This window comes from Phytophthora cinnamomi, assembly GCF_018691715.1.
Source record: "Phytophthora cinnamomi strain GKB4 chromosome Unknown Contig15, whole genome shotgun sequence".
NCBI lineage: Eukaryota > Oomycota > Peronosporomycetes > Peronosporales > Peronosporaceae > Phytophthora > Phytophthora cinnamomi.
In genome coordinates, this window is record NW_027150948.1 from 987,000 (window position 1) to 1,007,872 (window position 20,873).

The 20,873-nt window shown below is 54.1% G+C and overlaps 5 protein-coding genes across 6 annotated transcripts; 4 read left to right on the plus strand and 1 right to left on the minus strand.

Annotated features, from left to right (window-relative positions):
- Positions 1-294: 294 nt before the first annotated feature.
- Positions 295-1,731, minus strand: IUM83_09592 (HAD-like domain; the record flags this gene model as incomplete). The annotated part of the gene is made up of 6 exons (XM_067934042.1): positions 295-460; positions 526-677; positions 756-782; positions 863-925; positions 1,008-1,366; positions 1,419-1,731. 6 exons carry the CDS (start codon positions 1,729-1,731, stop codon positions 295-297), a joined length of 1,080 nt encoding a protein of 359 aa, XP_067796877.1.
- A 117-nt stretch (positions 1,732-1,848) lies between these two features.
- IUM83_09593 (uncharacterized protein) lies at positions 1,849-2,586 on the plus strand (the record flags this gene model as incomplete). The annotated part of the gene is made up of 1 exon (XM_067934043.1): positions 1,849-2,586. The coding sequence occupies one exon, from the start codon at positions 1,849-1,851 to the stop codon at positions 2,584-2,586; it is 738 nt and encodes a 245-aa protein (XP_067796876.1).
- A 118-nt stretch (positions 2,587-2,704) lies between these two features.
- Positions 2,705-3,475, plus strand: IUM83_09594 (uncharacterized protein; the record flags this gene model as incomplete). 2 transcript variants are annotated; one of them, XM_067934044.1, is made up of 1 exon in its annotated part: positions 2,705-3,475. In XM_067934044.1, the coding sequence occupies one exon, from the start codon at positions 2,705-2,707 to the stop codon at positions 3,473-3,475; it is 771 nt and encodes a 256-aa protein (XP_067796883.1). The 2 variants fall into 2 exon arrangements, with proteins under 2 accessions (XP_067796883.1, XP_067796884.1); XM_067934045.1 differs by having other exon boundaries at positions 2,756-3,475.
- A 2,722-nt stretch (positions 3,476-6,197) lies between these two features.
- On the plus strand, positions 6,198-8,594 carry IUM83_09595 (Multidrug/Oligosaccharidyl-lipid/polysaccharide (MOP) Flippase Superfamily; the record flags this gene model as incomplete). Its single annotated transcript, XM_067934046.1, has 5 exons — positions 6,198-6,225; positions 6,303-6,466; positions 7,780-7,854; positions 7,941-8,054; positions 8,118-8,594. The coding sequence occupies 5 exons, from the start codon at positions 6,198-6,200 to the stop codon at positions 8,592-8,594; spliced, it is 858 nt and encodes a 285-aa protein (XP_067796882.1).
- Positions 8,595-10,313: 1,719 nt separating this feature from the next.
- On the plus strand, positions 10,314-12,131 carry IUM83_09596 (uncharacterized protein; the record flags this gene model as incomplete). Its single annotated transcript, XM_067934047.1, has 1 exon — positions 10,314-12,131. One exon carries the CDS (start codon positions 10,314-10,316, stop codon positions 12,129-12,131), a length of 1,818 nt encoding a protein of 605 aa, XP_067796881.1.
- Between the last annotated feature and the right edge of the window lie 8,742 nt (positions 12,132-20,873).

Below are 20,873 nucleotides of genomic sequence, written 5' to 3' on the forward strand. Positions count from 1 at the left end.
GCTGCAGAGCGAGCTGGGCGATGCGACTTGGATACGGGGAGAGAGCACGCGCACGGCTTCCAGGACGACCAGGAGCGGGTGCGAGTCGCGGGTCGGGGGCGGAGATACGAGGCGCGCAAGCGGGGATGGAGACGCCCGACGGACTCCTTCCGCGTGCGAGTCAAACGAATCTTCTGCGTGCGGGTGGTGTGGCACACGGAGCTGCGATTCGTTTTTGAATTGACTGGCCAGGACAGGGATGGTACACTCGCCAAGATGGCTACAAAATGGGGTTTGATGGTGGTTTTTGGGGCGTTAGAACTCGATGGAGCCCATTTTGATCTTGTCGCGGTAGGACACGCCGTTGAAGTCCTCGACGAGGTGCTGGAACTCGCTTAGGTGCGTCAAGTGGTAGTGCGCCGTGTGGTTCGGGATGGCCTTGTCGCCGGGCATGTAGTGGCACACGTGTGTCCCCGCCGCCCTGTTGCAACATGCAAAAGGTTAAAGGTTGACGACATCGAGCAGAGCAGAGTGTCAGTTGCGTACTTGGCGGCCTTGATGGTGGGTGCGTGTCGAGCGAGTACCAAAACGTCTGCCGGCTTCAAGCCGAACTCGTCGCAAATGTGAAGGATCGGCTTCGGGTCCGGGAACTTGGCTTGCTCTGCCTTCGGCAAGAACATGTCGAATTGGCCCTCCATCTGAATGCACCACGAGCTGGTTAGTTGTCCGTCGCTTAACTGCAACAACTTTAACGCAGTGAACTACACCACGCCTACCTCCTTCAGGAAGAAATTGTACTCGTCCTGTGCATAGCCAACGTCAATCACATTAGTCATCCGTATACCGTTGTCCAAACTTCACTTCGCAAGCATCTTCATCGCACATCCTGCAGCGGGTCACTCGGAGGGATCACGGCCTTGAACAATCCGCGCAGGTCCGAGTAGCTCTACAAACACCACACCAGAATAAAACATCAGCATCACACCTGTCGCCTCTTCCTTCGTCCACTCTCGGAGCAACCACCGTACCAGCACTTCATTCGCTCCATCATTCACGACCCACGTGGACAGTCCCGCGGACGTGGTCGCCCCCACCACTTCGTCCATCCCGGTGGTCTTGCTGGCGCTCTCCTGCTTCTTCTTCTCCTTGAGCCTGTTGATCTTGTCCATGTACTTGTCCCTGAGAGAGCTGGCCTGGCTGCCGCTCTTGACTCCGAACCCTTTGCTGCTCCACTGCTCTCGCTCCTCCCTCTCTTCCTCCTTCCTCTGCTTCATCCTGGCCAGCTCCTCGGACGCCGACTGCAGCTGCTTCTCCAGGTAAATCTCGTCCTCGCTCTTGCCCGCCGCCGCCTGCTGCTTGTCGCCCGAGCCCGTGACTCTGTCCAGAACTGCACCGCGTCAGTCTCCACCCCGTGTGTGCCAGGCTATCGGCGCGCTCACTCTGGCTGGGCAGGCCCTGCAGCGTGCTCTGCAGCCGCTCCTTGACCGCCCACGGCTTGCCGGTCGAGTCCTCGTTCAGCTCCTTGAGCAGCCCGCGCACGTCGCCCACCAGCATGGACTGGATGCTGCTGGGCCCGAAGAGCGACGAGCCGAAGCGCTGCTCGCGCTGCTGGCGCGCCTGCTGCGCCGCCTGCTTGCGACGCGTCTGCTCCGCCTGCTCCGCCGCCGACTTGCCCAGCAGCGTGCTGCACAGCACGTCGTACTCGATGACGACGCCCTTGAGCTGCTGGGCCGCTGCCTTGGCGAGCTTCATGGCCGTGGCTGGTGTCGAAATGGCATCTTCCTCTACAAGGACAAACAATGGTGTGATGTACATGATGTTTATGTTCACGTATCTTTTCGGGGTGCGTGTTGAAGTGGATTGGATCGGATGAGGAACCCGGGCTGGGACGAGGACGGCGTGGCCGATGGCCCATCGTCTATGGAGGTGTTGTTGCGGTGGCTGAGGACGGGAAGCAATGCGGAGCGCTGGGTGGACTCGGCGGGCAAGATGGACGGCTCACGGATGGAGCTGGCCTACGAGGCCCAGGACTTTATGGGCTTGTATGGCATCAGCTACCGCACGCCACACGGAATCCGAGCCAGATTGCTGGCGCTGGAGAAAGGTCTACGTAGCGCGGAGGTGTGGATGAAGAGCAGGGGGCTGCGGCATCATGATGTTAGTGAGAAGACCGAGCGAGCGGTGCTGCAGATGTGCCCTCACTACGTCGAGATCAAGTCCTTGTTGCGGCCGACCAAGAGACTGTCGTCGGATGCGCTGCGTGGACCGAACTACTGCTACCAAGAAGACGTTGCGAGTACAGAGGGGGAGACGGAGGGCCATAGTAGTGACGACGCGGGAGGCAGCCTCGGAAAGCGAGGGAGACCCGAGAGATGCATCGACGTATCGAAGCGCGCACGGGTGGAGACCCAGTTGAAGCACATGAAGGCAGAGCGTGCCAGCTGCGTCGCTGTGCTTGAGCCTGAGCCGGATGAGCGCCGCGAATTCTTCCAGTTGGAGCTGCAAGTGAAGCGCGACAATGCCGTCTGCGTGAGGGCCAAAGCCCGCAAGGAGTTATTGGATCTGGGTGTTCCCCCGGAGCATGTCGACCGACTGCTGCCCCTGTAAACACGCAACGTGCACTGCAACCATTAGAAGTGCATGTTGAAGCGATACCTCTCTCTACAAGAACAATGGCATGTGCAGCATCGCTTATCACGAATTATTTGCCGTTGAGAGGACACGAATGAGGCAGCGGAACTGGGAATCCGACGGCGTCGGTGGCGGGCCGTCCTCAATGGAAGTTTTGCTGGAATGGCTGTCGATGGCTGGGAATGCAGCGCGATGGAGACGGTCGGCGGGCAAAGGGGACGGCTCGCGCAGTGAGATAACCCACGAAATCTGCGACGTATTGCTGAGTTACGACATCGACTACCGGACTCCAAGCAGCATCGGCGCTAGGCTCTGGGCGCTGGAGCGCCAATTGGACGAGGCCGACGAGTGGCTCAAGAGGAGGGGGCTACGCAACTACGACGTCAGCAGGAGGACGGAGGACGCGGTGCTGCAGATGTGTCCCTACTACCCTGAGATCAAGCCCCTGCTGCGACCAATGCAGCCAGCGTCAGCAGCACGACCGCGCGTCAATAGATTTACAATCTACAGCAACGACAAAGGCAGCGCTGGAGACATGGAGTACCACAGCAGCAGCAGCAGTGACGACGACGAGGAGGAGCTGCCCAAAGTGGGCACCAAGCGAGAAGCCTCATTCGGCCCTCATGCGTTGCATCCTGAAGACTCAAAGCGCGCTCGGATAGATCAGACGCTGCAGACGGTAAAGCTGGAAGACACCAAGTGCGTCGCTGTGCTGGAAGCAGACCCGGACGAGCGCCGCGAGTTTTTCAAGCTCGAGCTGCAGGTGAAGCGCGACGAAGCCATTTTGATGCGCGCCAAGGCGAGGAAAGAGATGCTGGACTTGGGCGTCCCCCTCCACGACATCAACCGCCTGCTCCCCCTTTAATCCCTGTACAGGTAGAAAACCGTTGTTTGCCTCAATACATTGACAACCTCGACGCTACCGCATCTTCCTCTAGAAGAACACTTCAAGATACGCCGCAGAAGCCTCGACTTGATCAATGACCACCGTTCGTGTAATCAGATGGAATGGCGACGGTGTGGATGGCGGTCCGTCGTCCGTCGACGTGCTGCTAGAGTGGCTAGAACGGCCTGGGAATGCTCCGAGGTGGCTGGCAGCACCAAGCCGAAAGGACGGCTCGCGGGTGCATCTGGCCGCCGAGATACACGACCTGCTACTGAGCTACGGGATCACACATCGAACTCACCACGCCATCGTCGACAAGTTCTGGTACTTCGAGCAACAGCTAGGCAAGGTTGAGACGTGGCTTCAAGCGAGGGGATTGCAACCCTTCGAGCTCGACGAGCAGGCAGAACGCGCGGTGCTCCAGCTGTGTCCATACTATCGGCAGCTCGCGCCGCTGCTTCGACCGTCATGGTTTCAAAGGTCCGACCTTTGCAATTCCGAGGTCGGGGTGAGCAGAAATGTTGATTTTGAGACCAGCGACGATGAGAGTGACGACGCTCCAAAGCGTTTTGGTGCTCCGCGTCGGTCCCAAAAAGTCGAGTATGCTTTCAACCACGCAGCGCTGGTTAGATGGGACTCGGATGGTGAGGACGGGAAACCGTCGTCTTTGGACGTGCTATTGGAGTGGCTGGTGGCTCCTGGGAATGCTGAGCGTTGGTGTGCCGCATCCGTTAAGCGAGATGGATCGCAGATGGCACTGGCCAGCGAAGTCTACGACTTGCTGCTGGTCCACAGCATCACATACCGCAGTCGTGCTGCTGTCATCAGAAAGCTTCACTGGTTGGAGGAGCAGTTTGATAGAGCTGAAGGCTGGCTAAAGAGGACCGGGATTCAGGATTTCAACGACTCATCCGAGTCTGAAGACATGTTGCTGAGCATGTGTCCCGTGTACCCAACGATTGCGCATGTGTTGCGGTCGGCACGTCGATCGGTAGCCAACACAAGTTCACAAGCCAGTCGCAATACATCGGTGGGTGCTAGCTTTCGGCAAGCTACGCAGAAGTCTGCAGCAGCTCGTACGAAACGAAGTTATCCCAAGCGTCCATCGAGCCATCCTCAACTTGATTCAGTGGGTGCAAAGGGGGTAGCTATCCTGAAAGCCGAACCAGAAGAGCGTCGCGAGTTTTTCAAGCTCGAGCTCCAAGTCAAGCGTGATCAGGCCATCTGCGTCAGAGCGAAAGCACGGAAGGAGCTCTTCGATATGGGCATGTCCCCCGAAGATGTTGATCGGCTGTTGCCGCTATGATTGTGTATTTCGAAGTGTTGTCTGGTATGTGTTGTTTGGTGCCAGTGATCCTGGAAAATTGATGAGTGTTTATCCGACATTTCAGCAGAATTGGTTTGTGAAAGCGCGGGCCGCAGAGTCATAATGCAAACCTGCATGGCATCCTGCGGTCACCGTGGCATCTTCCTCTACAAGAACATTGCTGAATATCTTGAAAAGACACAATGCTGAGGGGCGAGTATTGGGATGCCGACAGCGTTGGTGGTCGGCCGTCGTCGATAAACGTGCTATTGCAATGGTTGGTTACCCCTGGGAATGTCGTGCGCTGGTTACAAGCAGATGGGAAGCGGGATGGGTCGCGACGCGAGCTCAGCACTGAGATCCACAAGGCATTTGTCAGCCATGGTATCACGCATCGCACCCGTTTGGGTATCGAGACGAAGGTATGGGAACTAGTTCGACAAGTTGAAGTGGCTGAAAAGTGGTTGAAGGACAGACGTCTCAGTCGCTATGATGTCGATGAGAAGACAACACGCGCTGTGCTACAGATGTGTCCATATTTCAGAGAGCTCTCCCCTTCGTTCCGATCTACTCGGTTTGAAGCGATAACACCACCATCCAATCGTGAAGCCGAGATTGAGACTAGCAGTGATGAAAGTTATCAAAACAGCGAGGAGGGAATTGGTGCTGCCCGAGGGATTTCGCACCGCATACTAGCAGAAGATCGCCATAGGAGACAGACCCTCGAAGACTATACGCGCACAAAGTGGGGCTCTGATGGTGTTGATGGGAGACCATCGTCGCTGGATGTGCTACTGAAATGGGTTTCAACTCCTGGGAATGCCGCGCGGTGGCAGGAAGCAGTCAAACGTGCAGATGGCTCGCGACTGGTGTTGGTAACGGAAATTTACGATTCGCTATTGACCCATGGTATCACGCATCGCACTCTTCGCGCCACCGATTCAAAGCTTTACAGTCTGGAGAGGCACTTTGACGAGGCCGAGAACTGGCTCAAAGAGAGAGGGCTCTGCCAGTTCAAGGAGACGAAAGAAGCTGAACGTATGGTGATGCAGATTTGCCCAGTGTACGCGAAGATTGAGCTTTTATTACGGTCGGCTCGGCGAGCTGCGTTGTTTGTAAGGACTCGAACGAGTTCAAATACTGTGATTGACATCCGGTTCAAGAAGACTGCTTCTAAGGCCGCTGAACTACCGGGGACAAAGCGTACCCGTGTCGAAGGCCCCAGGGACTCGCTCCAACGGGCAAATGCTGTCGGACGCCCCGTCGTGTTGAAAGCCGAACCAGGTGAACGACGAGAGTTTTTCAAACTGGAGCTGCAGGTCAAGCGCGACCAAGCAATATGTGTGCGAGCTAAGATCCGCAAGGAGATGTTGGAGGTTGGTGTGTCCCGTGAGGATGTCGACCGACTCCTACCGCTGTGATTGTACGAGGTAAATGCATTTATAGAACTCATTTACGAATATGTACTCACGAAAATGAATTGTGCATTACTGTGTGTAGGTAGGCGAGGTAGCATCCGTATCCCATTTGAAGGGGAAACTAAATATCCCTCTACAAGAGCATTTGACTACCACTCAGCAGGGACCGCCATCGATATCTTCCGCAAGATAGCTCGAGCAGATATCTTTTCGCTGACATGGCGACCTTGTACTGGGACGAAGATGGTGCCCACGATAGACCTACTTCATCGATGGATGTGTTGCTGCAATGGCTTTCGATTCCAGGCAACTCTGAACGATGGCTGAAGGCGCGGAATGGAAGGCGGGTTGCTCTGATAGAAGAAATCTACACGTTGCTCGTGAACCGAGGCATCACGTATCGCACGCATAACAGCATTGCTATGAAGCTTTGGTCTTTGATGCACAGTTTTGAGAAGGTCGAGCACTGGCTTCAGAAGAAAGGCTCCGTCGTTTTGATGACAACAGCAAAGCAAAGAGCAAGGTGCTGAAGGCCTGTCCCTATTACCCGGAGCTAGTGCGATTGCTGCGGCCATCCACCTATGTGTCTACCACAACATTTAATGCACACCGGCGAGACGCGGTTTCTAGAGACCTCGAAGGGTATGGAGCGTTCCGGTAACGATGAGGCCGATCCACCCGAAGTTTCCTCCAAACGAGTGCATGTTTGTTACAAGAGTGACACGAAGCGTGCAAAACTGTCTGGTCAAGCCAACGTGGGTACTGCTGAGGAGGCAAGTCTGCTGGAAGCTGAGATAAATGCTCGCCGTGAACTCTACAAGATTCAGCTACAAGCTAAGCGCGATGAGGCCATCTGCGTAAGGGTGAAAGCGCGCAAGGAGCTGTTGGATCTCGGCGTCTCTGTGACCGATGTGGACCGACTCATGCCGTTGTGGAAGTCCAACGCTCAGGTTGAGTAAAAATGCTCGTCGTTTTCAGCAACGTCGCACGGAAGCTATGAATAATGCATGCTCATGGAGTTAACAACAACCTTGGAGCAGTGAATCAATTCGTATTGGGTTTCTCCAACTGAATCAATCAATGCATTCATCAACGTCTATCACAAAAGTTAAAGCTTCTCTTCCTCTAAAATACTTTAAGTTACAATTGAAACTCGACGACGTACGTACTTCAGGATCGTGGCGGCATTTTGAGTAGACCATCGCGTACACAAAAGCAAGTTGAGAATGCCGAAAGGTGACTTACTTCGAATAAAAATCAATATTCATTCCTTCAAACTTTCGCAGACAACTGCACTTAGTTTACTTTTTCGATCCGCTCTTCCCAAAATGTACCCAGTGGCCAAGCAATACGCAATGACCAAAATGAAACCCCGCGAGGATGCACTTAAGTCGGTGTATTCGCATAATCCCGTTGTTGCAGTCGAATGCTCCGCTAACATGTAAGTACACTGTCTTATTTTGCGGCTGCTCAGTACCCAAGACATGATTGACCAAGTTGACAAAGAAGGCGATAGCGATTGTTTTGTGACAATCACTTCACCCCTATGTGGGGCTCAGCTTGACTACATTGAAGAACCGAAGCCACGAATCTCCGATGAAATCAAAGTTTTGTTCAGCCTCGTTGGTCCAGTGGTGCGTAATTCTTCTCCAGATTGATAATGCATTCGGACTTATTCATAAACCTGTTGAGATACTCGAATATTACCCCATGCTTGTAGATGACGACAACGTTCTTTGAGTTTTTGCCGGAATTTATTTCGGTCGTGTTCGCTGGGAACATCTCCTCGATTGAATCGCAACATTACGTTGACGCTCCAACCTTCTCCTTCATGGTACGAAGCTTCGATGACAATAAATTGATTCTCTAATGACTAATATTGCTACTTTCTTTGCAGATGATCAACCTCACCTCATGTTCTGTAGGACTGGGTCTTGAGTCAGCTCTGGATACACTTTGCTCACAAGCATACGGAGCCAAAGCTTTCGAGAAGATCGGATTATACTTCCAGGCCGGAGTTCTTGTTCTTGGTACTGTTCTCGTACCGGTCTTTGTCATTAATTGGTACACGGAGTATGTGCTGCAATGGTTCGGCCAGGATGAAGAAGTCGCTCGGTTGGCGGGCCAGTTTTCTCGATGCCTGCTTCCAGGGATACCATTTCTTTACACGTACGAGCTAGTGCGTAAAGTATTGCAAGCCCAGAACATAATGTTCCCGCTCGTTGTAATCGCAGCAATGGGAAACGTTGTCAATGTCGCTGCGGGCTATGGATTGGCGTATCACACCTCACTTGGTTTCTACGGGATTGCTATCGGCTGCAGTCTGGGCAACATGACGTTGGCGCTGCTTCTTGGTGGGTTTCTCCCAACATAAAGGCCGCCACGCGTTGCATCGGTACAGTCATGCGTTTTGGTGTTCCCAGCATGTTTATGCTGGCGATGGAAATGTGGGGGTTAGAATCGCTTTCTATCCTTTCTGGGTTACTTCCGGATAGTGTGGTTGCTGTTGCAGCCCATTCGGTGCTGGTGAATGTTAATCAACTGGTGTACACAACGTTCGAAGGGCTTTCCGTAGCTTCCAACATTCGAGTCGGCAATTATCTTGGAGCTGGGATGGCCAATTCGGCAAGGTTAGCGACCATTACGGCGCTCAAAATAACTATCACGCTGTCCTCGATATTTGCGATATTACTGTATGGCTTCAGCGAGATGATTCCTCGTTTGTTCCTCGACGTGAACGACAGTGTTGATCTCGCCTCCAAGGTACTGGCGATTTGGTCACCTTTCACAGTCGTGGACGGGCTCAATTGTGTCCCCCTGGGCGTTTTCCAAGGCGCTGGAAGGCAAAAATCCGCTGCTATCACAAACGCGTCGGCGTACTATGCTGCTGGTATTCCTGTCGGTGCGTTTTTAGCCTTTCAGTTCGGCCTCGGAGTCGAATAGGGACTGGAGTCGGAGGTGGTCTGGTGCTGATCACCTTAGTGGTTCTGATGGGTGCGTCGCTGGAATTGGGAACAACTCGCGGAAGACGCAAAGGAGCTCTCCGAGCTCTGATACGCGAATTTGTTAATTACATCGTTAGCTTCGATATGCGTTTCCTTCAACACAAACATAAATTCCCACAAAAGTATCTGAATCTGCATCAACAAAGGGGATCTTCCTCTATAAGAACAGTTGAAAGGCTTCAACAAAGATACCTATCTTGCTGCAGATACCTTGTCGTGACTACATGCGTGTGCACTGGTACAAGGACGGATATGATGGGGGGGGGGGCCTTCGTCGATGGATGTCCTCCTTCAATGGCTTATCGTTCCCGGGAACGTCGCGAGGTGGCTCGAGCCAGTAGTGGTGAAGGACGGGAAGCGGACGGAGCTGTACCACGAAATCTACGACTTGCTCCTGGCCAACAGCATCACGAACCGCAGCCCCCGCGCTGTCCGGAAAAGGCTCTCACGTATGCGGGCGCGATTGCAGAAAGCCGAGAAGTTGCTTAAGAGGCAGCAGATCTGTCACTTCGACGCGAAGAGCAAGGTGGGCCGCAAAATGGCGAATATCTGTCCGTTTTACCCGAAGATTGCAGCGCTGCTACAGCCACAGCCATCTCCACGAACCAGCAAGTCGCAGCCTCACGGCAAAACTGCCATGGTAAGTACTCGGAGGTCGCCTCCGCGAAACCCGGCGCGGGAACAAGTCTTCACGCCGAGCAGCCTCACTTACGAAGACGAGGCCGTAGGGACCGCAAGGCGCGCACAGCGATTTGACAAAGCTGATGTAGACGACACAGAGCTCTTCGCTTTTCAGGACGCAGGGTCAGACGTCCGCTGCGAGTTCTTGCGGCTGCAGATCCAGGTCAAGCGCGACGAAGCCATCTGCGTGCGGGCCAACGCGCGCAAAGAGCTGCTGGACCTAGGAATCTCAATCAGCTCTTGTCGCTATAGCCCACACACAGCTTGACCTATTACCGCTTCTACCAGTGTTCAATTCTACCTGGTAGTATCCCCTACCAGTCCGCCTCCGCAATGTCTTCCGAATGTTGCTCCAGCTGTGTACCAGGATTCCCACACAAGAACGGTAGAATTCATTTGCTAGGAAGATGGCGAGGGCGAAGAAGCGCAGGGGCTCGCGCAAGTTCAACCACTGGCACCTGGACAAGGCGTCACCCGAGGCGCCGTCGTCCGTGGACGTGGTGCTGGCGTGGCTCACGACGCCCGGCAACATGGAGCGCTGGCGGCGCGAGGTGCCCGGCAAGATGAAGCTGAGCGGCGAGATCCACCGCGGGCTGGAGGCCAACGGCATCAGCAACCGCTCGGTCTGGGACGTGTTCGACAAGATCCGCAAGATGGAGGCCAGCTACATCACGGGCACCGCGCACCTGACGGTGACCAACCAGCTGGCCGCCTTCCTGAAGGGCGAGGCTGGCGCCGAGGTGGAGGAGCAGATGCGCTGGACCTGCGCCATGTACAGGGAGCTCACGCCCATCTTCGGCAAGGACGTGATCGGCAAGCTGCCCAAGATGCCGCCGCTGCCGGAGCGGCCCGAGGTCTCCAGGGCCAGAGAGGTCATGGAGGCGGCCGCGGCGGCCAGGAAGGAGGAGGCGGCGGCTAGAGAAGAGGAGGAGGAGGAGGAGGAGGCGGCTGCAGCTGCAGCCAAGAGCAAGAGCAAGAGCGCGGCCGGCAAGTGGAAGGAGAGTCTGGAGAAGAACCGGCCCAAGGCCGAGGCCCAGCAGAGCGGCGACGCTGCCGGCGAGAAGCAGGCGAGTGCTGGTCCTGCTGCTGCTGCCAGCAGTGTGGCGGCTGAGAAGACGGGGGCTGTGGCTGGAGGCAGCGTTGATACGGAGAAGAGCGCGGAGGGTGCGGGTGTGGGTACTGAGAAGCCGAGCAGTGTTGGTGAGAGCAAGGAGGAGGGGGTTGACAAGCAGAGCAGCGGTGCGCGTGTGCAGGATAATGGTGACGCTGTTGACAAGGGAGATGGCGCTGATGACGAGAAGGGTGGCGAAGAAGGGGACAAGGATGCGCAAGGTAACAGAGCTCGTGACGATAGCGAGAGTGAGGACGATAGCACTGAGGAGGAAGAGGTGGAAGTTGTTGTCGAGGCGAAGCGCCCGGTGGAGAAGAAGCAAAGCGACTCGGATGACAGTAGCTCTTCTGATGAAGACAGTAGTGACGAGGAGAAAAAGAGTGAGAGCGATGAGGACGACGACGACTACAGAGAAGAACAGATTCCTTTAGCGCAACCAGATGAGGTGGACGAGGACGAAAACGAGGTGGATGGAGAAGAACCAGCAATTGAAGTCCAACAGGAAGAGGAATTTAATACTGACGAAGAACGGGGGGAACAAAAAATGCCGAACGACGAGGGAGATGATCAGAAGGAAGAAGCGGAGGAGGATCCAGAGCAAGGCAAGGCAAGAGAATTCAGCGGCGATGCAGCCAGCAGCTCAAGTGAGAGCGAGAGTGAGGATGTGAACAACGAGATCGAGGGCGCTCCAACTGCTGCAAAGGCAGTTTCCGATGACGAAGAAGAGTCGCAATCTGAATCTCAAGAGGAGGACGGCGATGAAGACGCCAAAATGGAAGTGCCCGCCGAGGAACAGAGCGACTCCGAGGCCGAAGCCCCCGTACGACGAACCCCTCGGAAACGTAGTGGGCCTACGAATGCGCCTTCACAAGATGCCAAACGCATTCGACAAAGCAACGCCGTCACGAGAGATCTCGAACGCGAGACGTTCATCGAGCGCGCAAAGCAGGAGCAAGCCCAGCGCCACGAGCTGTTCGAACTGGAGCGTGCAAAGGTCGAGTGCGAGCTGCAGGCGAAGAGAGTGCAGCTCGCGATGGAAAAGTCTCTTGCACGAAAGAAATTGCTCGGTGCTGGCGTTGACCCCGCTGAGGTCGATCGCGTACTGCCTCTGTAGGTCCGCATGCAGCATATAAGTCGAAACATCGTGCCAAATATTGCATTTAGTGCAGTACACTTTTGCATAGCCTTTTGCCTGATACCAGAGTCACTCCACATGTATGTTGGAATTCTAGAACAGGCTTTGCGGGTTCTGGGGTGCAACCCCAGGTACGGCATGAAATACGAACATTAACAAGTTGCTCCACTCTCGAACATGAAAATATAGGTGCCAGGTAACCACCGAGAATTCACTCTGTGCGGATAGTTGAAACCACTTTGAACGTACACGAAAGCGCAATATGCATCAAAGCGAAGGTACTAGGATAAACAGAGGTAAGAGTGATGATATAAATCTCATCATCAAAATACCGAGGCGAAAGGCTCGTTCGCTTAAAGGTTTGTCGCTGATGCCGCCTTCGCAAATATCGCGCGGTTCTGCTTTGCTCGCGCTCGCGACGCTCACTGTCACAGCTACCACAAGAAGAAATGGAGTTCTCGGCGGTTTTAGCCTGGAAAGGACGGCTCGAATCAGGTGTGCCTTCTAATGATTCACCGCTTTCAACAGCACACTACTACATAGTATCTCCGTGTAGACGTTCTCTTATTCGTTTAGACGTGAACGAACCTTCTAGTACGTACTGTCTCCAATCGGTACGCTACTACATGTTGCTTGTTCGGTACTTCGAAGCACACTCTTGCTGGGTGAGCTCGCCCTTAGTCGGATAGAGTCATAGTTGATTCTCCCAGGCTTCTTCGTGTTGTTTTGTTTGGTCACAAAGTTGAAGTACGCTAGGTACTTCCCGTACTTGTGCGTTTTGACGAACCTCATCACGTACCCGTTATTATTCTGGGCTCGCACGAGTTTGGCGGTAATACCCAGCTTTAGGGCGTAGTCGCCGACCGTATCTTCATTGTCAAACATTTCTTCATCTTGTCTTAAGTCGAGTGGGTCCTCGTGGCGAAACCGCTTCTGAGATCTTGGAGGCCGTGACCAGGAAAGTTGCTGCGACCACCATCAAGGCCTGAGAAAGACGCATGTTGCTATTCGTTGGGACTGGGAGCTTGGAGGCCAATTGCAAAAAAGTGAGAATTCGGGCAGGATGCCAGTCGGTGGTTCCTACGATAGGAATCCTACCAGCCCTCGGTGCAATGGATGGAACCCCGCAATTTGCGGGTCTCCATACATTGCAGGACGCAACACACGCAAGATCTCGTCGATGGTTCACCCCATCCCATTCGCAGGCATCTGGCTAGTCAACTGCCACTGGTGCTGTACGTCGCATTCTTCAAGATAATCGGAGATGTCGTTTCGTGTATTGTCTATTGAGCAAGTGCCTTTTCAACTACATAGATTTCCCTAACTGCTGTTCTTGCATAACCCTATCACGGTCTTGTTTATTAGGTGTAATCAAGGCGTCTACCACAGTACTTCAAGTATTTTGTAACAGATGGGCCCGGCCGATGGACCCATCTGTAGCGGATGCTGACAGCGGACGGTGTCGAGGCGTAAATAGTGGCGACGGTCAACTAGATGAGGCAGACGTCCGAGCCGGGCGTCGGCCTAAGAACGATGGGTGGCACGGGAGCGGTCCTGGAATGGTCGACGGCGCCGAAGGGCCACTTTTGGGTGGCTCAACCGAACGAAGAGTCGCACAGCGGCAGTACGAACGAGCTGTAGTCGGCGGATTCCGTCGAGTCGACGTTGAAGCTGCGCGGGTTCGCACGAAGTGAGGCGGCACTTACAGAATCTGCGCCGGACAGCGCACGCGAGGTGAGACGGCGTACGGAATTGGCGCTGGACAGCGCACTCGGGACCGAGGTGGCTCCGAGCAGTGCGGAACAACGCACGAGGCGACGAACGAGAGCGTCCGCTCTCCTGTGGCGAACAAGGCGAATGAGGGCGTCAGCTCTCCTAAGGCGAACGAGGTGAACGAGGCGGACGAGTGGTGGCTACGGTGGTCCTCGGACTACGCGTGGTTGGTGGCTGCGGTGACCTTCGGGTTGTGCGTGGTTGTGAACGAGTTAGCTGCGGCGATCTTCAGATTGTTAAAGGGTGATGCGTGCGCGTGGCTTCACACTTGGCGCACCATTGTGTGTGCGTGTGCGTGTGCGTGTGTGTGCGTGCGTGTGCGTGTGCGAGGCTTTGTGGCGGCGTCCAATGCTCAAGATGAGACGCGCAGGCTGCGTGTGCTTGAGGACGAGCGCATGGGAGCGCGTCTGGATGTTCAAGCTGTGTGGATGCGTGTGTGCGTGCATAGGATTTGCATATATAGGAGTATGGTGTACATGACTTCGCACAAGTTTGTATTGCTTAGTGGGTTAGTACCGGATCTTTGACTCGAAGGTCGTGGGTTCGATTCCTACAGATGTTTGCTTTTCTTTTTGCCAACAAGAGAGCATAGTAGGCAGGATAGAAGCTAAAACTCAATCAATCTCACTTTTGGTTTTGCAATCTCGGCCCGAAGCCGTCTTTAAGTGTTTCAAGCTCTACAGCTCGTAGTCCAACTTTCTTTTGGTTATGAGCCCAAGTACCGACACCAAGTTCAAAGCCGAGCCTTTCGACGGCTCGAACTACTCGCTGTGGAGCTACAAGATGAAGATGTACCTGATGTCCAAGGGATTGTGGGATGCGGTCAGCGGAGAAGCAGGGGTGGCCTCGGCGAAGGAGCAGCAAGCGCACGCGGCGATTGTTCTCAACCTCAACGACTCGCAGTTGATGCACGTGGTGACGTCCAAGACTGCGAAGGAAGCGTGGGACACATTGAAAACGTTCCACAAGACTCAAGACATGGCGAACCGACTGTGGCTCAAGGAGAAGTTCTCGGCGTTCAAGTTTACAGCATCCTCTGTCAGCAATCACGTAACGGAGTTAGAGAAGCTCGTGATGGATATGAAGAACGCGGGGTGTGAGCCGAGTGAAGAAGACGTCCGCGCGACGATGTTGCGGAGTCTACCATCGAGCTACGAGAGCCTGGTTCAAGCATTTCGCACGTCAGTGAGCGATTTCAAGCTTGCAGACCTCGTGAGCAAGCTGATTGCGGAAGAGGTGCGTCAAAAGGACTCGACGCGCGTCGAAGTGGCGACCGCGCTTCTTGCCGGTAAGGGCAATGGAAAGCAGCAACAGAAGAAGAACACACGCCGGGGACGCAAGAAGGGATTCTCCGGAGCGTGTTTCAACTGTGGCAAGATGGGCCACTATGCGAGGGATCGCCGTTTAGGACAAGTCCCGATGAAGGTATCCAAGACCACTCAAACGTTGCGTTTAACGCGACCGACGTTTTTGCGAGCGAGAGTTGGGTGATGGATAGTGGTGCTTCGGCACACATGTGCAAGACACGCGACGCCTTTCACGAGTACTCGGCTATAAAGACTGCGCGCAGCATATTGAGCGCAAAGAACAGTGCGAACTTGAAGATTCTCGGCTTTGGAGCAGTTGTTTTGCGTGTCTGGACTGGAAGTTCGTGGATAAACGCGCGGCTGGAAAACACGCTGCATTTTGAAGACTTAAACAAGAACCTGTTCTCTCTGACGGCTGCAACAGCACGCGGTATGACCGTGACTATGGACAGCGAGCGGTGCGTTGTGAAACGCGGCAGCCAAGTGGTGGCGACGGGTGGGAAGCAAGGCAAGCTGATGTACCTCAACACTGATGGTGGTGAGGAGTGTCATGTGGCTGAAAACGACGTTGGTCTGTGGCATCGGCGACTCGGTTACGTTTCTTTCAGCACGTTGAACTCCATGGTTAAGGACGGAAAACGCAGTGGTGCGCAAGTAGCACCTGGAACCGTGTGTGGTGTATGCGCGACTGCGAAACAAGCACGCAAGCCATTCAGTTCAACCGAGAAGGAGCTCGAAGCCAGGGAGAGTGTACGCAATGACACCACTGTGTGCTCTGATGTGTTGGGGCCTGTCACCCCCGCATCCAAGTCGGGCTACAAGTATACTGTGAGCTTTATTTTGATGAAAAGCCGTTTTGGGACGATCTATCTACTGCGCAAGAAGAGCGAAGTGTGTGAGGCGTTCAAAAAATTTCTCATAGAGGCAGAAACAAGCGCGGGCATCAAGATTAAGGTGTTACGCAGTGATAATGGTGGTGAATATTGCAACACAGCAATGGAAACTCTTTGCGACGACAAGATGGTCAAGCAGTAGTTTACGGTACCATACAACCCGCAGCAGAACGGTATGGGAGAGCGAATGAACCGTACGCTGGTCGAAATGACACGCTGCATGCTGAAAGAGAGCGGGATATTGACAAGTCGTACTGGTGTGAGGCTACGATGACTGCAGCAGACATTCGGAACGTGTTTCCTAACACTTCAAATCCACACTCAAGTTCGTTCCAACTGGTTTACAAAAGGGAGCTATGTCTGGAGCGCATGCGCGTTTTTGGGACCGAGTGCTACGCCCATGTGACCAAGCAAAAACTCAAAAAGCTGGATGACTCGGGTATCAAGTGCATTTTCCTCGGCTACGCCAAACAGCACAATGCATATCGACTGCTGGACCCAACTAACGGATCAATCGTGATTTCAAGGAGTGTGATGTTTGCTGAAGCCCCACTCGCTACGGTGCGTAAGGAGGGCAGCCTGGAGGTGATCGATATCATCCGCAACGACGAATAAGAGGAGCGCACGGAAGAACCCAGCGTTGAGGAAGGTTTCCGCACGCCCCCAACTCACCCACGCCGGGAACCTGATAATCACAGCGGGCCTACTGACTCTGTGCCGACGCGTGGCTCTAGCACTCCGGGGAGAGATGGCGAAGAGGAGTGGATGGTGCGTCCGGCACGCAAAAGGCGCGCTACCAGGACGAGTACCCCGGGGCTCGACGTGGTGAGTTCAACTTGGACGACTTTGAGGGTGAGTTCGATCCCCTCTACTGTCTACATACCGAAGACGACGACGGCGAGCGTGCCGTTTCATACGACGAAGTTATGCGCAGCAAGTTCAAGGACAAGTGGCTGCGTGCCATGGAAAGCGAGATGAAGTCGCTTGAGGATCACCGCACCTGGACTTTGGTGGATATGCCATCAGACAAAAAGGCAATCGGGTGCAAGTGGGTTTTCCGCATCAAGCGAGACCCGAGCGGGAAAATTATCAAGTTCAAGGCTCGTTTGGTGGCAAAGGGCTTCACACAATGCCCAGGGGTTGACTACACGGAGACGTTCGCTCCTGTAGCACGCAAGGTGTCCATCAACATGGTTGTGGCAATTGCTGCAGAGGAAGACATGGAGGCTGAAAACGTGGATGTTGACACCGCGTTTCTATACGGTGACGTGGACGAGGAACTCTATATGGACCAGCCAGATGGTTTTGAGGACCAATGCAACCCGACTAAGAAGTGTTCGCTGATGCAAGCACTTTACGGCACGAAGCAAGCGGCACGTCAATGGAACAGCAAGCTGAATAAGCACTTGGAAGGCCGAAGTTTCTGTCGATCGGCGGCGGATCCGTGTGTGTACGTTCGGCGTTCTGGCTCAATGTTCAGCATTATTGTCGTCTATGTGGACGACCTCATGATGTTCAGCAGGACGAAAGCAGATATTACTGGGGTCAAGGAGGCGCTGAAGCGTGAGTTCAGCATTAAAGAGCTTGGCGAGCTAATGTACTGTCTCGGCATCGAGATCCACCGCGACCGTGAGAGCAAGGTCATTATCATGAACCAACGAGCGTATATTCAGCGACTCGCAGAAAAGTTCGGTGTAGAAAACTGCAAGGCAGTGCACACACCAGCGGATAGCAACTCGAAACTAGTGAAACCCTCGGAGGACGAAGTTTTCGCGCCTAAGTACCCGTACCGCGAGTTGGTGGGGGCTTTAATGTACCTCGCAACTTGCACCCGTCCGGACATTGCTCAAGCTGTGGGTGAAGTGACCAAGTTTTGCGAGTACTACAACAAGTCTCACTGGGTGGCCGCAAAAAGGATTTTAAAGTATTTGAAGACGACTCAAGACTTGGGGCTTGTGTTCGACGGCGGGAACAAGGGAGAGCTGTTCGGCTACGCGGATGCGAACTGGGCGGGCGATCTGGACACCCGGCGCTCGACTACAGGCTACATGTTTTTCCTGAATGGGAGTGCGACTTCGTGGAAGTCGAAGCGGCAACCGACAGTGGCAACATCGAGCACGGAGGCAGAGTATATGGCCCTATGCAATGCCACCCAAGAGGCAGTATGGCTGCGTCAGCTACTAAAGGACGTGGGGTCTGAGTGTGTGGGTGCAACTACAATATTCCAGGACAACCAAGGATGCATTGCGCTGGCCAAGAACCCAGCTTACCACTCACGCACGAAGCACATCCACTTGAAGTATCACTTCTTGCGCGAGAAGGTGGAAGACAAGATCATCGTGTTTGAGTACAAGCCGACAGACGAGATGGTCGCGGACGGGTTTACCAAGGCGCTGGCACGACCCAAGCACCGCCAGTTTATCGTCGGACTTGGCATGGACGACTAAGACGCCAGGCACAGCGCATCAAGGGAGAGTGTTAAAGGGTGATGTGTGCGCGTGGCTTCACACTTGGCGCGTCATTGTGTGTGCGTGCGTGTGTGTGCGTGCGTGTGCGAGGTTTTGTGGCGGCGTCCAATGCTCAAGATGAGACGCGCAGGCTGCGTGTGCTTGAGGACGAGTAGTAGGCAGTCTAGAAGCTAAAACTCACTCAATCAATCTCACTTTTGGTTTTGCAATCTCGGCCCGAAGCCGTCTTTAAGTATTTCAGGCTTTACAGCTCGTAGTCCAACTTCCTTTTCGGATTGCGTGTGCCCCGGGAGGTTGTTGACGGAAGTGCGGTGCATGTTGGCATTGAGGCTGGCGGTCACTGTACGAGACTGAGGTGTGAACGAGTTAGCTGCGGCGATCTTCGGATTGCGTGTGCTCTGTGAGGTTTTTGAAGGAAGTGCGGTGCACGTTGGCATTGAGGCTGGCGGTCACTGTACGATACTGAGATCGGCGGAGGTTGGCGTTGGCACGAGGTCGACACTAACCGAAGTCGTGATTGTGGTAGGAAGCGGAGGTTTATTTATTTAAACTTTCTAATTCCTTAATAAAATTCGATCGGAGCACTGAGGCGGACGATCGGGCGCAGCGGCTAGTGTCGCTGTCGGTCAGACGGTGTTGAACGCAGTGGCTCGCACGAAGGACGCGGACGCAGCAAATTATACGACACGCTCTCCAGCCGAGCGAGATAATTGGCCGTGACAATTTTATTTTCAGGTTTCACCTTAAAAACGCTGTGCTTAGTGCCACTGTTTCTTGCGACGTAGTGTCAAGCTCAGGAGTAGATGCAAAATACATCCATGCAGTGAGTGCGATTGGTGTAATATGTAATAGGCGTGAGTGCCGAGATGCCGATGTTTATTGTGAATACGCGCGTGATAAGTTGTACCAGGTCAGATGATGTTTCGGGGGATGTCAAGACCAGGGTTTGGTAGTACCGTATCGTTTTAGTCCTAGGCGTCACTTCAATAGTACAAGGTGCAAATCACTTGCATCGACATACGCAAGCAAATCTTGATTTTACTGAGGGGTGAACTACAAACTACTGTCGACTCCAGTATCACTGCTAGTATTCCCACCTGCATCAATGTCGTCATCCGACCCAACTTCACCGTCGGCCAAATTGCATTTTTCCAGCTCCTCAACAACGCAGCTTTCAAAAGCTCAATATTCTCGATGGGCGTTGTTTCGACCACGCGTGTCATTCAAAACTCCCACGTTGGCAAAGCCGCTCACGATTGTCTCCTTTGAGAGGTCTTCCCAGCTTGCAGATATCCACTTAGTAATATCAAACCGGCTTGGTGGAATCAGTTTAAAAGGTTCAGTAAGCAAAGGGAAATTAGTTTGGCTATTCCCCTTTGTGGAGGAGTGACGGGCAGCGAGGACGATCAAGAAGACGCTCAAGAGGACAGATGCGGCGCAGCGAGGACGATCAAGATGACGCTCAAGAGGACAGATGTAGCGCAGCGGACGATCAAGGACCAGATACAAATGACAGTAGTGCGACGGAGAGCGAGGACGAAGAACTTACGAGTATCACCCAGACAGTCACCGGCTCGGATGAGCTCGGCAGCTGACGGGCGCAATCTGGGTCCGTAGAAGGTTACGGTAGCATGCGCGAGGTAACGCTGGATACCGAGTGCCTGTAGAGTAGAGTCAGTCTAGAATTCGCCGGGTGACACGCAGTTACCAGCGATGTCGCGCCGCCGGTATGGCGAGCAGCGTTCGACGATGCTACTAAATACATGACGATGAAGATGAGTACGCGGTTCCGAAGAGCAGGCGTGAAGGGAGTGCTCGAGCGGTATCAGCAGCCCGCGAGGAGGTGGATGCTCCGGTATCGGCAGCCCGGTGGAGAGTTCTCGTAGAGTGTGGTGTGGAAGAGCAAAGAGAGGTATCTGCAGCCCCGCGGTATAATAGCCCGCCCGCCCCATGCCCACAAGCGTCCTGCAGAACCCGATGGCGCCGGTTGAAGTGTGCCCACACGGTGGTCGACTAGCTGTCGTGCATGTGATGCATGTATAGGTGCGTGTAATAGTGGCAGCTAGTAGACTTGTCCACCGGAACCTGTTCCGACGGCCGCGGAAACAGACCGGCGTGGAAGCACTGCAACGACAAGGAACCGTACGCTTACTGTTCTTAGTAAGCACTTATTAATTTGTTTTTTCCGAGGACGAAGCATCTCCTTGCCCTCCAATTTGCCATAGAATTTCTCTAAAGTCTCGTCTAGATTATGGCCGGACTCTCTGTAGCTTAGGACCT